Below are 13,800 nucleotides of genomic sequence, written 5' to 3'. Positions count from 1 at the left end.
TGTGTGTATGACTCTCTCACTTTCTTGTTTACTATTTTGACATTGTAGTTCATTTTTCCAATGAGTATGTGCATATGCCGGGACAAGAAAGTGACGGAAGCTATTTTCAAACTTGGAGAGTCTCCACTAAACTAAACTTTCTATGTACGCAATATCCTCAACAAGTACTAAGTGTACTCTTGTGTGTTTTCTTATAGATTTGTAAGCTCCAAAGAAATTGAAATAGATGTCATCCTGACTGCTCAAACACTTGCTATGGAAACCATGTGTGCCATTGAGGATGCATTTCCTCGATCCGTTCTTCTTAGCCAAATCCACCACTTGGTTCACGTGGTTGAGGAGACCACTATATGTGGAGCAGTGCATACATGATGGATGTTCTTTTTAGAGAGGTTTTTAAAGACTCTCAAAGATTTTGTGCAGCTATGGTCCTAGCTAGAGGCATGTATGGCCAAAGGGTGGATCGTGCAAGAGACATTTGTTTACATTTCAGAGGATTTAGCACAATTTGATCTCTCAATGCCTCATATGTAGTCAGATGAGGAGGATGCAAGGATGACTTCACACTTGCAGAGTGGAAAGAAAAAACTATCTAACATGGATATGGATCTATCCTGAGTGGTCAATAACTTTTGTATCCTCAATGAAAAGGTTATGACCAAGTGGGTGGACTTGTGGACAATAGCAAAAGCAAGGCATTTGTTGGAGCGGAAAGCATAGAAGCAAGCGCATAGAGGCAAGAGGGTACCCTCAGTGCCTAGACACCTTGCATGTTTCCAGATCTCATTAGTGTTAAATGGATTCATGAGAGAATGACCAAAGCAAAAGCACGTAGAGAAGACATCACTAACAAAGAATGGGAGTATGCACGAGGTTGCGTACCAAAGGTAGAGTGGTCAAAGGGTCGACACTTTCGTACACGCCACATTGACTAGCGTCAAACCACCATGGAATGTGGCATCATGGGCAACTTTGACACATATGGTGATGAATCCGGGTATTGTGGGACTATTGAAAGATACTAAAGGTTAATTTAAGAACCTTTCATACCTTCATCTTCAAGTGAAAATGATTTGCAAATGTGTCTATACGGCATGAGAATGACCTCTACATGGTGGACTCTAGTCTGCATCACACATGGAGGTATGACAATTTAGTTTTGCCGCGTAATTGTGAGCAGGTGAGTGACTATTTTTTTTACCCTTATTTACTTGTAACATTAATTATACCAATGTTACTCACTTTGAAATTCTCTTCTTTAGGTCATCTATATCCCAAACAATCCACCAACCAAAACTTTGGCTTGTAGTTCCCATAACACCTCGAAGGAGAACCATTTTTGCCACTAATGAAGTGGACCATCTTTGACCCTCTCCCACCTACTATTTTGGATGAGGGGGAGACAGAGAAGAGAGAGATCAATGATTCAAGTCCCACAACTGCAAGTCTTAGCGAGGTTGATTGCCATGATGATGATGAGATGGAGGATGACAAATTCAAAGATGATGGAGCCGACACATCCACACACAACAATTCTATTTTTCTTTGTATTGATTTAGGAGCCATGGGCTTAGAATTGGATGACGCTTCTTGTAGAGATATTTTGGAAGATGATTCATAAACGTTTTGTATAAGTTATGAATTTTTTTTGTCGTGTCGTCCATTCATCTCTCTCTCTCTCCCCCCTCTCTTTCTCTCTCTGGTTTTGTGAAGCATGCTAAATTATGTTAATCAAGTGGGAGTGATTAATTTAATTGATGACAAAATATCTGTAATTTTTTGGAACAATTATTTATAAAAAATAACAAATGCTTTGCATTTTTCTAAGAAGTGTTGTTATCATAAAGCGTTATGGATGCAAGTGGAGCTAGGGTTTTGTGTTGTGCACAGTGTGAGTGTTTTCAGAAAGAGCTTCTTTATTATGCTCCTTGCTCAACACCTTATGACAAGAGAGCTCTTTGACACCACTATATAAAGCCTTTTAGAATATGCGAAGAGTGCATGGATACAATCGCTTGGGTGAAATGTGTGTGTGGTAGTAGAAGCGGTAATAAAAGCAAAAGTATGTGCGATAAGCAAGAGAATGAGAAAGATTGTTGTAAAAGTGTAGACCACGTGTACATTGTTGCAAGATAGAGCTTGAAGAAACTAACATAGGTGCTACCATCTGGTAAAATGTGGGCACACTTCACTCTATCATGGCCATGCCTCAACAGAAGATGTCGTACATGTTTGGCTTCTCATCTATGACGGTGCTTGCTTTACATTGAGGTGCATGCATAACTCTAGGATGGAGCAGGCTCTTTGTAGTTTCATGTTTATCCACATAGTCAAGGGAAACACCAAAATTTGAATGTTTAAGCGCTAAAGCGGGATTTGGTAATAGACGTGGCAATTAGGGCGGCAATAATCATGGTAATATATGCGATAATATTAGCAGCTATATCCACGGTAATATTTGAAATACAAAAAAATACTCCCACCCTCCTCTCTCTTCTCTGGACAGCCCATTTTGGACACTCTCTCTACAAAATACGGTAAAAGAGAGAGAGAGAGAGAGAGAGAGAGAGAGAGAGAGAGAGAAAGAGAGAGATTTTCACTAATTTTAAGGAATATAGGATGAGTTCAGACAAACACAATGGTAAAGCTCGCAAGCTTTGTTACCTCCACCTCTTATTTCTCACACACGATGCAGGAAACCTCCTATATTTCACAACACAATTTGCTCTCGGTCACTTTGGTAGCATAATGTTAAAGATCAAAGGCATAGCTGCATCTTGTATTGATAAAGTGTGTGACAAAGAGGCGACAAAATAGTGCTTGCAAGAGAGAAGGGAGGGGCTGGGGGGGGGGGGGGGGGGGGGCAATTGAAGGTGGGTCCAAAAGCTTAAAACGTTTTTCTCCCCCAATTAGCATTCGTTAACAGAGACGCACGTACCTGTGTCACTCCCTATTGTCGTGCAGTTTGAACTCGACCATAAAAGCCATCTAATCCCAACGATTTTATCTTTTTTTTGGAATATTTATTTCTTTCATTATAAATATTTTTATTTTACTAAAAAATTAGTAGAAAATTAGTCAGTAAATTTGGGTTGCTTGTTCAATCTTGGTCATTAGATGGGGGTTATTTTGATCACTATTATGATATATGCTTTGTGCGTAATCTAAGATCTCTCAATAAGTCACTTTCAAAATTTGATCGTTACAAAGTCGACGGTTTTGTCAACGTAATCGGAGTCTTGATTTATTTTGGAGGAGAGTGTATACGTTATGAAGAAAATGATAGGATATCTCATTATTTATTCCTGATTATCTCTTTTTTTTTCCATAAACTGCTACTTTTGTTTCATGAAACACCTTATGTGAATCAACATCATTGCCTCCTCATCCTCAATCTACCATTTTTGGTAGTGTTAGTGAGTCTCTAATTAGGAAGACAACTAGAGCCTAGAGTCTTGGCTTGAGCAAACAGAGAAGAACAAAGGTGTTGACACAAATTTTATCCCTTATCTAAGAAGGTGCCATTTTAAGAATAGAACCTACCCCCCCCCCCCCCCCCCCCCCCCCCCCCCAACACCAGACCCTCACCCACTAAGTTAGCCTACCCTCGCCCCTGTCCCCCCACCCTCCGCTTGTGTCGCCTGGGGTTTGAACTCTGCAGCGGAGTTCTCTCTACCTTCGCCCAATTGAGACGGTCACGTAGTGAGCAAGGAGGAAAAGATAATGCTTATAATTGATGTGTAACTGTGAGCTTCTATGCAAAGCCCTTCTTATTCCCTTTCTTTTTTACATTGTTGGGACGAATTTCCTATAGCTTTGAGGAAAACATGGACCATCTTGTTTTGGTAATCAATAATCCCATTGCCGTGGGTGTGGCAAATTGTTTCACAGCTACTAGAACCTTAGTATAGAAGCTTCTTTAGGTCAAGTTTTTGGCATCGTAGATGTGTGTGTGGAGCTAGGAAATCCCTATGATAATTTGTAGGAGGGACATCTACACCTCTCCCCTCTGCATAAGAACCACCACCCCCCCCCCCCCCCACGGGCCCAAAAAAAAAACCGTTGAAACTCTCTCTCTCTCTCTCTCTACCTCTCAACCTCGTTGAATATATCTTTGAGGTCTCTTGGGATTGTTCCTACAACATTAAATATTTCCTCTCTCTCTCTCTCTCTCTCTCTCTCTCTCTCTCTCTCTCTCTCTCTCTCTCTCTCACAGCCTTGTTGAATATATCTTTGAGGTCTCTTGGGATTGTTCCTACAACTTTGAATCTTTCCTCCTCCTCCTCCTCCTCCTCTCTCTCTCTCTCTCTCTCTCTCTCTCTCACACACACACACACACACACACACACACACACACACACACACACACACACACACACACACACACACACACACACACACACACACACACACAAGTACACACACAAATTTAGAGAAAAGGGATTTTGGGACGTTTTGGATTATTTATTTGGTAGAAGTTTTGTCCACACTATGCATATTTACTCTCCCCCCAACTTACGCTCCTTGGTTCTCTCTTTCCTCTCTCTCTCTCTCTCTCTCTCTCTCTCTCTCTCTCTCTCTCTCTCTCTCTCTCACACACACACACACACACACACACACACACACACACATTTAGAGAAAAGGGATGTTGGGATGTTTTGACTTATTCATCCGGTAAAAAGAGAAAATTATGTATTTTTCCTCCCCCTTCTCTCTCTCTCTCTCTCTCTCTCTCACACACACACACACACACACACACACACACACACACACACACACTTTTGAATCCCTCTTTTATTCCATGTGCATAAGTATGTTTATGAATAATTAAATATGTATTTAATTGCATATGTGCATTGGATAGTGTACATACATATGTATGTATTTATGTACACACACACACACACACACACACACATGTGTATGTGTGTGTGAACACGCGGTAAAAGCACCTCTTTATGCTTCCTTCTTGAGGGTGCTACATAAACGCTAGTCCTCTTGCTTGTTCCCTTTATTTGTGTGCTTGTACTTCTATGATTAGAGAGCTCGTTGCTTTGATACCATGTCAAAGTCGACGATGTGGAAACATGGAGTCCTCTTAATTTTACACATAACACACTAGAATAGTGGAAAAGTGAAGCTTCATCCACATGTCAACATATTCAAAATTGGGTTTGGAGAGAGAGAGAGAGAGAGAGAGAGAGAGAGAGAGAGAGAGAGAGATCCCCTGATCAATATGAAGTATTGGATACCTTTTATAAGTCTTTAACCCTATTCCCATTGATGGAGAGAAAACCAATGGACATTGCCCTCGCTACACTTGTAGCTTTAGGCATGCATACTAGTGAAGGGTTGGTGAAAGCTAAGGGAAAACATAACCCAGAAGTAACATTGTACTTTCTAGCACTACACAGACACCATGGTTTGTGAGTCTCAACATTGAAGATCCTCAAGCAAGAGTCATTGACTATTGAACTCCATTATAGTCTACGATGTTGCACTTAATAGAAATCAAATTGGAAAGTGCATACTGCAATGCAACTAGTCTTGACCCTTTCTACCTCATAGCTCTTAGTGGTATAGCCGTCAAGTTTCATTGGTCCCTAAAACATAACACCGGCAACGCAATTGAGAATGGGCTAGATATACATGAACAGATGTCCGATTATTTTACGAAGAGATCAGCAGGGTACAAGAAATATAGCCCTGAAGGATCTCTAAAAACTTTGTCTGAATTTCAATGATGCTAAGTCAAAGTTGCGTTGTAAGTCACGCAGAAGACAACAAAGGTGCAAAATAAGACTGAGGAAATTCTCTAAAAGCTTAGCAAAAAAACCATGAAAAAATCCTTGTTAAAGCCTGCGTTTGAGTCTTGTGCTGGCTTTCATGGTGGTTGTAAAGATATTGAAGCTTTGAATTTGAACAATAGTGAGGATAAGGAGCTGTGTTTTTGTCATTCTGAGCACGTGGATGAGGCATTGGCAATGCAGTGCTGGAGCAAAGAGTTTGGGGTGACACTATTTGGATTTGACCACTTTCGTCGTGTAAATAGCAAGCAGCTCCCTTACAATTCGTATACCACATATGACATGGAAACTACCAGGGGTCTAAATGTCTTTGGAATGTTTATTAGATACTAGGGATGTCATGTGCTAAGAGGCTTACTAAGCAGATTCTCAATAAGATGGTCACCTACTTTGCTCATATTTTGACCTCAATTAACATGTCCATAAAAAAGTATGGAATGAAGAGGAAAGTTGCATAATGGATTGTGGTGCATAGATAATGTTCATGCAACTACTTATCTGTGCTAGTTGGCTTCCCAGTGACATTGGTTGTTGTAAAGAGACAATGGTCTCTTATCTGTGCTAGTTGGCTTCCCAGTGACGTTGGTTGTTGTAAAGAGACAATGGTCTCATTGAAACACATGAATCCATCATGATCAATTACGGTATAGTGGCCGCACAATGGAGACTCCATAGCTGCATACTTGTTACTTCAATAAGCAAGTATACACACACACACACACACACGCTAATGGAAATCTAAAAGAAATTGATAGGTTAGACCTACAAAGTTCTTTCCACACTAATGATTGTCTTGCTTTTTTACACTGCTCAGTCATACTTAGGTTGAAGTGACCTAAGGATTCTTACGAGGATTACGTGATTTTATCAATTGGTGTTGCCTTAATTAAAGCTGAACACTAAATAGTGCTCACTTGCTCACCTCATCATTATCGACTTCACACCTCTGTACTAAAATATAGTGAGTCTTCAATAGGTGCTGCACTTTGCATTGCTCGATCTTGTGTGCTGATTCTCTCCACAAGCGACCTCAACAAGTGCTTGTCCTTGTCAGCTTTGTCATGACTCATCAATCGACTCACATGTGGAAAATTGACCATGTTTGCTCATTTTTTGAAGATTACTTCTTAAGTGGCGTTCCCACTCAAATTATAAAGCTCTTGAAGTGCAGGTGTATACGTTGCCTGTGCATGTGGGCATAAGATTTTTTGGAATTACATCTCTCTCTCTCTCTCTCTCTCTCTCTCTCTCATCCTCAGATGAGAGAGAGAGAGAGAGAGAGAGAGAGAGAGAGAGAGAGAGAGAGATTGAGCAATTAAGGAAAAACACTCACTCCTAGAACAAATTTTGAAGTGAAGTGAGCTTTTTTTTTTTAATTCCTTAGCTGAGCAAAAATTTGAGAAAAGCTCCCTCGAAAGCTCAACTCCTTTCTCTTGAGAGAAGTATATGTTTTGAAAGAGGGGCAAAGTATTCCCAACACAATGTGTAAATAAGTAAGTAATAAAGGCTTATTTATAGATGTTTCCAAGCAAGAGCAAGCCCCTAGCTTCTTAACTTGTCCTAGCTTGCTAAATTAAGCCTAAAAAGGTCTTAGAGGTCACCAATTGCTTCTACACTTCCCATTTTCTCAAGTTCTAGGGATTCTAGGCCTTGCATTTGCTTCCATGCTTCATTTGAGTGCCACACTGGCCCCATGTGAGATCCATGTGATTTCTTATCCATTCTAGCCAATAGGATTGCATATTTCTCAACCCTTGCAATTTCCAAAAGATCTGTAAAATTTTAGACATTAAAATTTTAGTTTGGGTTTCAAGGGTCTAGATTGGTTTGATTTTAACCATGAATTTTTTGCGTGAAGTAATGTCCAACTTAAGATTCTTAAAATATCATACTTTATCCAATTTAGAGTTTTCTTTAGCCATTTAGAATAAAAGAATGCTAACTTTGGATATCTTACACACACACACACACACACACACACACACACACACACACACACACACACACGTACGTATTGTTATTGGCTATAATTGACTAAACCCATGCCCTCACACGCTCTCCCTCAATGACACTATCTCTGACAGCTTAGGGTCTCCTCTACCAAATTCATGTTATAGCTACTAGGATGAACACACTCACACTCACAATAGATTTGATTTGAATCATGCTTCTATACACATCTATGACTTTAACAGTGGGTACCTTGAACCTTGAGCAGATTTTTTAAGTCATAAATAAACCCTATATTCTTAACCTCCCTGACCACATCAAAAAAGAAATATTTTATAGGGATTTAACACCCCCCCCCCCGGGGGTGACTTGTTTATTTCTCTCTAGCATGGGACTCCACACCGGGTGGCTTATCATATATTGCTTATCTCCTATAGCCTACCTCCCTTAAGGCTTTGAGCATAAAATTATCCCGCTAGGATTCATACACCCTTCATAAGGCGCCTGGGTAATTATTCACTCCTTCTCAATCTCTGTAAGACTACATACAAGAGCCTTATCACTCCTTGGTTGTACGTGCTCATACTATTGCCCCTCACGCCCCTTCTACTCCCCTCTCTTTCCCACTACTGCATGAACACTCTTTGGCTCACTTGTGATACCCGACTAGGTTATTATTCGCCTCTCTCCTACCTTAGCTTTTACAGTGTTAACCATGGCAACTACCTTTGGCCATCATGCACCTTGAGAACTGGACTTGCTTAGTATGCAGATCATGGGGGTGATTCTCCATGTTATGCCATTACAAGAGGCCTCCATCTAGTGTGTTTTTCTATAAAATGAGGTGAGGGTTTCTTCAGGATGAAATATTGAATTTTTGGGTGTAAAGATTATAGAGTTGGCATTGTTTTTTTAATCTCTCTACTCTGGCTATCTTGGAATAGCTACACTAACCCGTGGTTTTTTTCAATTACTTCGACAAGTTTATTTTAGTAGCTTGTGTGGCATAGAAAGTGATTTCTCTAAGAAGATCACAAGGATAGACTGTACAAAAATATTTTTTGAGTTCATAGCACCATTAAACTCCTTCAAAAATAAAGACATTCAAAAGTGCAATATGCCTAGTGGAAGGATTGGTATAAAGATACAAAATGATTAGGGACAAAATTGCAAGTAAAACACTTGGATCAGAAGGGATAGTGGCCTTTTGATCAAAATTTTATGTATATAAATAGCTATTTAAAGTCTTGAAAAATTAGTGTATATAACTCTTATTTATTACCTACAAAAATTAACTTGTATCTTAAAGAAGTGATGACCTTTTTTATTACAAGTTTAAAAGGAACTTAAAAAGGAATTAAAAAAAGATAAAAAAAAACAAAAACACATCTTATATTGCAAAGAAGAATTCAAGATTACTTTGAACAATGGTTTTAAGTTAAAAAGGTTGTAAGATGGACATGGATAACAACTGATAAAGTCCATTGACACTTGTAAAATGTATTAAAGGCTAACATATCTTTTGTCTTGTTTGCATGGATGCAGGTGAGGACTCTATCCTTTCTTGGATTATTTTTTTTGGCTTAGTTGTTGTCCATCACTAATGTACTTAGCTAACTCTTGTCACAATATAGAACAATCAGTACAGATTACCCCATGTATAAAAACACTAGAATGAGACCTGATTCTTATGTCTATGTATAAAACAATTCAAAGACTGAGTTCTTTTTGTGCTACCCCTTGTCACTTGTCTAAAGCTAGATGTCTTTTGGACTATTATGTTCTTTTGTGTATATGTATTAATTTAAAACAGCAACACAAACACACACAAGAAGAGATGCATCTCTAAATTCATGATGCAAAGCGAGGGCATTGGGCGGGGTTGTGCGGTTATGACAAGATAAGGATAAGGTCACAAGCTCTCCGACTTTGGCTTTTCCAATTAGTTGGTCCAAGTCATGGTTGGCAATGGCTAATGCTAGACTCCCACTGCCCTACCAATCGAGCTCTTCATTGCCTTCGTGGCCCTATTCAACACCAGGCCGTGCTTTTGTACATCTACCCTCTAGGTCCTTAATTTGACCCCTGCTCTTTGTAGCACCCACTGAGGAGTTTCCATACCACGATTTGGACATGTCCTTGGATAACTGCGCATGTGTAGAGTTGATTCAAGGGTTGTTGTGATGAAAGATGACCTAGAGACAATGTTTGGAAGGTGATGGATGTGCGCACACCCAGATGCTTACTTCATGGACATTAACGTGGTGGTGGCCTCCATCTCAGTAACCCCCAAAAACTCTCTCTCTCTCTCTCTCTCTCTCTCTCTCTCTCTCTCTCTCTCTCTCTCTCCATTTATTTTGCCTCTTCACTACAAAGACAATATAAGGATGGCACGGAGAAATTCGACAAGGTGGTGGAGTTGCCTGTCAAATTGGGTGGAGCCCATAATTAGTGGCATGGGAAGCTTTGCCAATCCTTGAACTTGCATAACTTCTCTCTCTCTCTCTCTCTCTCTCTCTCTCTCTCTCTCTCTCTCACACACACACACACACACACACACACACACACACACACACACACACACACACACACACACACACACATTGAATATGACGCATTTATATGTAGTTTTTTTATATTGTCAACAAGAACTATCGAGTGTCGTTGTTGTAGTCTAAAATGTGATGTGTAATCTTTAACACAAAAGTGTCCACTCAATTATCTCAACAATTGTATCCATCTTTGGATGTTAACATGTGACATTTTTTAGGGGTGGTGAAAGTATAAGAAGCAAGAAGTAGGCTCTCAATCTCTCTGTCTCATGGACAACATTATTAATGAAAAATGTGGATGGATGCTTTTCTATGCAAGCTACAAAGATTGTAGTCTGTTTTAGGTTGAAATCCTTCGTGATTGAAATAGGTTGTCCTTTTGTGTAGAAGCTATGTAGAATTAAGTTTGCCTTTCCCTATAGGTAATAACTTCCCTAGGGTATGTCCACATCAAGTGCAAAAATTGTAGTTGAAGAACTTGGGAGTTCAGTGCGAACATCATTTTAGAGAAACAAAGAAGAAGAAAAAAAGAAGTTTCAACATCTTAGGAACCATCCCAAGAGACCCCAAAGATCTAGGGAGAGATAGTTAGCACATTTAGTCATAGTCATAGCATTCTCTCTCTCTCTCTCTCTCTCTCTCTCTCTCTCTCTCTCTCTCTCTCTCTCTCTCTCTCTCTCTCTCTCTCTCTCTCTCTCTCTCTCTCTCTCCACGCATAGCTGGGTCATGAGAGGTTTTGATGTCAAAATGACAGGCTCATCCTTGATTTACTGTAATGACTCTAACCAAATACCCATTCTAAATGTTTTTTTTCCACTACCTATCCTCTTTTGTCCGTTCTCGCCATTATCATCATGTGTGCCTCCTCCTCCTAGTGAAAATTTTAACAGGTTGATTAATTGAAGGGTTTTACACTAAACTTCTTTAAATTTTGCAAGTTTTCTCAATTTAAAATTTAAAGGGAAATCTCAAATTTTGTAGGTGGGATTACACTTAAGCTAGGGTTTTTTTTATAGCACTAAGTCATCCCCTTTAATACCTTATAACAATTGTGGAGTCGCAGCTCATGATTGTCTCCTCTTCAACTTTGTGATGCCTTTGTTGGCAACAGAAAGTCAATGAAAATGGTTGATTAAGCAATTGGTTTATTTAAATAGATGATCTACAACTAAATGTGCCAATTTTCCTTGCCTAGTGGAATTTCTTAAAGCCTTGATTCTAGATAATGGGCCATGAGACTTTTTTTGAAAGTGAGAGCAACTTTGCAATGTTTCTTACTCTACTTACAAAATCACAGTGTGTAAACTTCTTTATGCTATATACAATATAAAGAGATATCAGCTACCACTTTCTGTACAAAATTATCCGGCAAGGCCATGATGAAGGATCCACTAATAGTGGAGAGGGAATCCAAGTGCAAGGGATGGTAGCATTATAATAGTGCTTCAAGAAATTGTTGCTCAACAACAACAACCAGCCCTTTGGAGTAGATTTGTAGCACCTTCACGCATATTTTCTTGCTTGAAGCTCTACAAAGTGTATGGATGTGGGCATGCCTCATCAACTTTGATAATGTCATGAGAAACAAGAATTCCCAAAGAGGCGGCCATAAATTAGATAACACATTTCATTGATTTGGGAAATGAAGTCTATATTATAGTATAATGGCAAAGTGAAGCTGTAGCCACGTGTTAGCATATTTGGGGAAGAGAGAGAGAGAGAGAGAGAGAGAGAGAGAGAGAGAGAGAGAGAGAGAGAGAGTCAAACTGGTACTGGTACAATTGTGTTGTATTGGTTATCCCAATTTCCTTTTGCAACTACTCTAGCAACCTTATTGGCTTGGCCTATCACCCCATACTATCACAAAGCGCCAATAGTGTGCCTTTGCATAAGTGCTTTCCCTATGTGTATAACATGTTTTAGAAAGTGTATCAAAGTGTTTAAGCGTAGTACTTTGGGTGTGAATGTGTGTGTGTGTGTGTGTGTGTGTGTGTTCCAATAACAATATAACATATACACAAAAGAATCCTTACAAATTACAAAAGATACAAGAAACTATGTCAATGAAAAGGTGGTATAATTCCTATTCATAGTACATAACAGTTTTTATATACAAGTATAAGAGAATCAAGAGCTTGAAGATATATAAGTCCGCCATCTTCAAACCAAGGAACTTTGAAAACCATAGTTGAGAAGGTAACCCTCACCTGCACCCATGAAAACAACACAACATATAGTTAGCATTGGCACCGTATGCAGGTGATGCATGGGTATCCCAGATGTTATAGATGTCACCCCACTAGATTGCTTTCAAAGACTAATAGTGAAAACTAACAATAACATATATTCAGATATAGTTTCTTTTACAAGGGGTTGCATGGAAACCATGTGGAGCCCCTATAGCTTTACAAGATCTCATGAGATAAGGCCAGAGACGAGTTTTATGAGGCTTTTTTGTCCCAAAGTGGGCCACATATACCTGTTTCTTAACTTTACAAAGTTTGGCATTAATTACTGCTATTTTTTTGGGTCAATAATAGTGCTCATACATGCAGTCAATCTATACTTTGGAGTCTTCTATAACACAAAGACATGTCAATAAGTATGCACTACACCTCCCTAGATGGAGGTGAAAAAAACACATAAAAGGTAGTAAGTATGAATGTTCAATTCCACTTAATCACAAACACGTAGAGGTGGGATATTCCAAAATCTCCCAGTTGTTCCCATAGGCCAAGGAAGTGTGTAGACAAGCCTTGTGTCCCCCTTTCCCCTTTTGTGAGAGCTTTAGATAATTAAATAACTCATCTAAACTCTAATTAGACCTTTTTGTCTTTTGGCCAATAGAAATCAGGCAAGCCATTGGGCTGTTGGATGCTCATTGGACCCCCTTGGTAGGGAGCTTAATTTCTATTGGTTCTTTTATCAAGAATTTTTAAATTGATTAGACTAAATTTACTCTAGCCTCATTCTCATTGGTCCACCTCTATGGCCATCCAATAGGATTTGACGTGAGATTGGGAGCAACTAGGCTAGGAGCCTGACATGTGTCCAGTATTCCCTTTGTGTAAAGGGGGAGCTTTGGAGTGTGTGTGTGTGTGTGTTTCTCTCTCATCCCCTACTCTCATGGCTCGCCCCCTCCTTGATAGGGATGTGGGAAGACTTTTAATTTTCCCCTACATTAGCCTTTGGACAATTGAATAAATAATTAGGAACCTTAGCCTATGGAAGTCTTAGTGGAGCTAAACCTTAGGTCTTTTAAGCCCCATTGAAGCACATTGCTCTTTTGCAAACTGTCCCCCTTTGGATCCCTATTTTCTCTCCTTTGGATCCATGATAGGGATCGGTCTGACAGCCTTACAAATATTCTAGCTTTTACTTCCCTGGTACTTCTCCATATTAAATGATCAGTTTGACATGAGAAAATCATTTGGGAGCATTAGATATTTATTTTTATGACATTACCTCTCTCTTGAAATCATAGTCGTCCT

At 39.4% G+C, this 13,800-nt stretch overlaps 1 protein-coding gene across 9 annotated transcripts in view; it reads left to right on the top strand.

Moving 5' to 3' along the window:
• MGL (methionine gamma-lyase) overlaps window positions 1-9,493 on the top strand; it is a 30,972-nt gene extending 21,479 nt beyond the window's left edge. For 4 of the 9 annotated variants that reach the window (XR_015189683.1, XR_015189684.1, XR_015189682.1 and 1 more), the window contains 2 exons: window positions 49-1,180; window positions 1,263-1,657. Coding sequence is in view for 4 of the 9 variants with exons in the window: in XM_086524000.1 (XP_086380126.1) it covers window positions 1,263-1,349 (87 nt within the window). In the remaining 5 variants the exon portion in view is untranslated. Of the gene's footprint in view, window positions 1-48; window positions 1,181-1,262; window positions 1,658-9,302 lie in introns of those variants that run through there. The other 5 variants (XM_086523997.1, XM_086524001.1, XM_086524000.1 and 2 more) reach the window with 3 other exon arrangements.
• Window positions 9,494-13,800: the final 4,307 nt, after the last annotated feature.

Source organism: Adiantum capillus-veneris, chromosome 11 (genome assembly GCF_014529385.1).
Source record: "Adiantum capillus-veneris isolate H3 chromosome 11, ASM1452938v2, whole genome shotgun sequence".
Lineage (NCBI taxonomy): Eukaryota > Viridiplantae > Streptophyta > Polypodiopsida > Polypodiales > Pteridaceae > Adiantum > Adiantum capillus-veneris.
The sequence above is the reverse complement of the archived record's forward strand: the minus strand, read 5'-3'. Positions and strand labels throughout refer to the sequence as shown.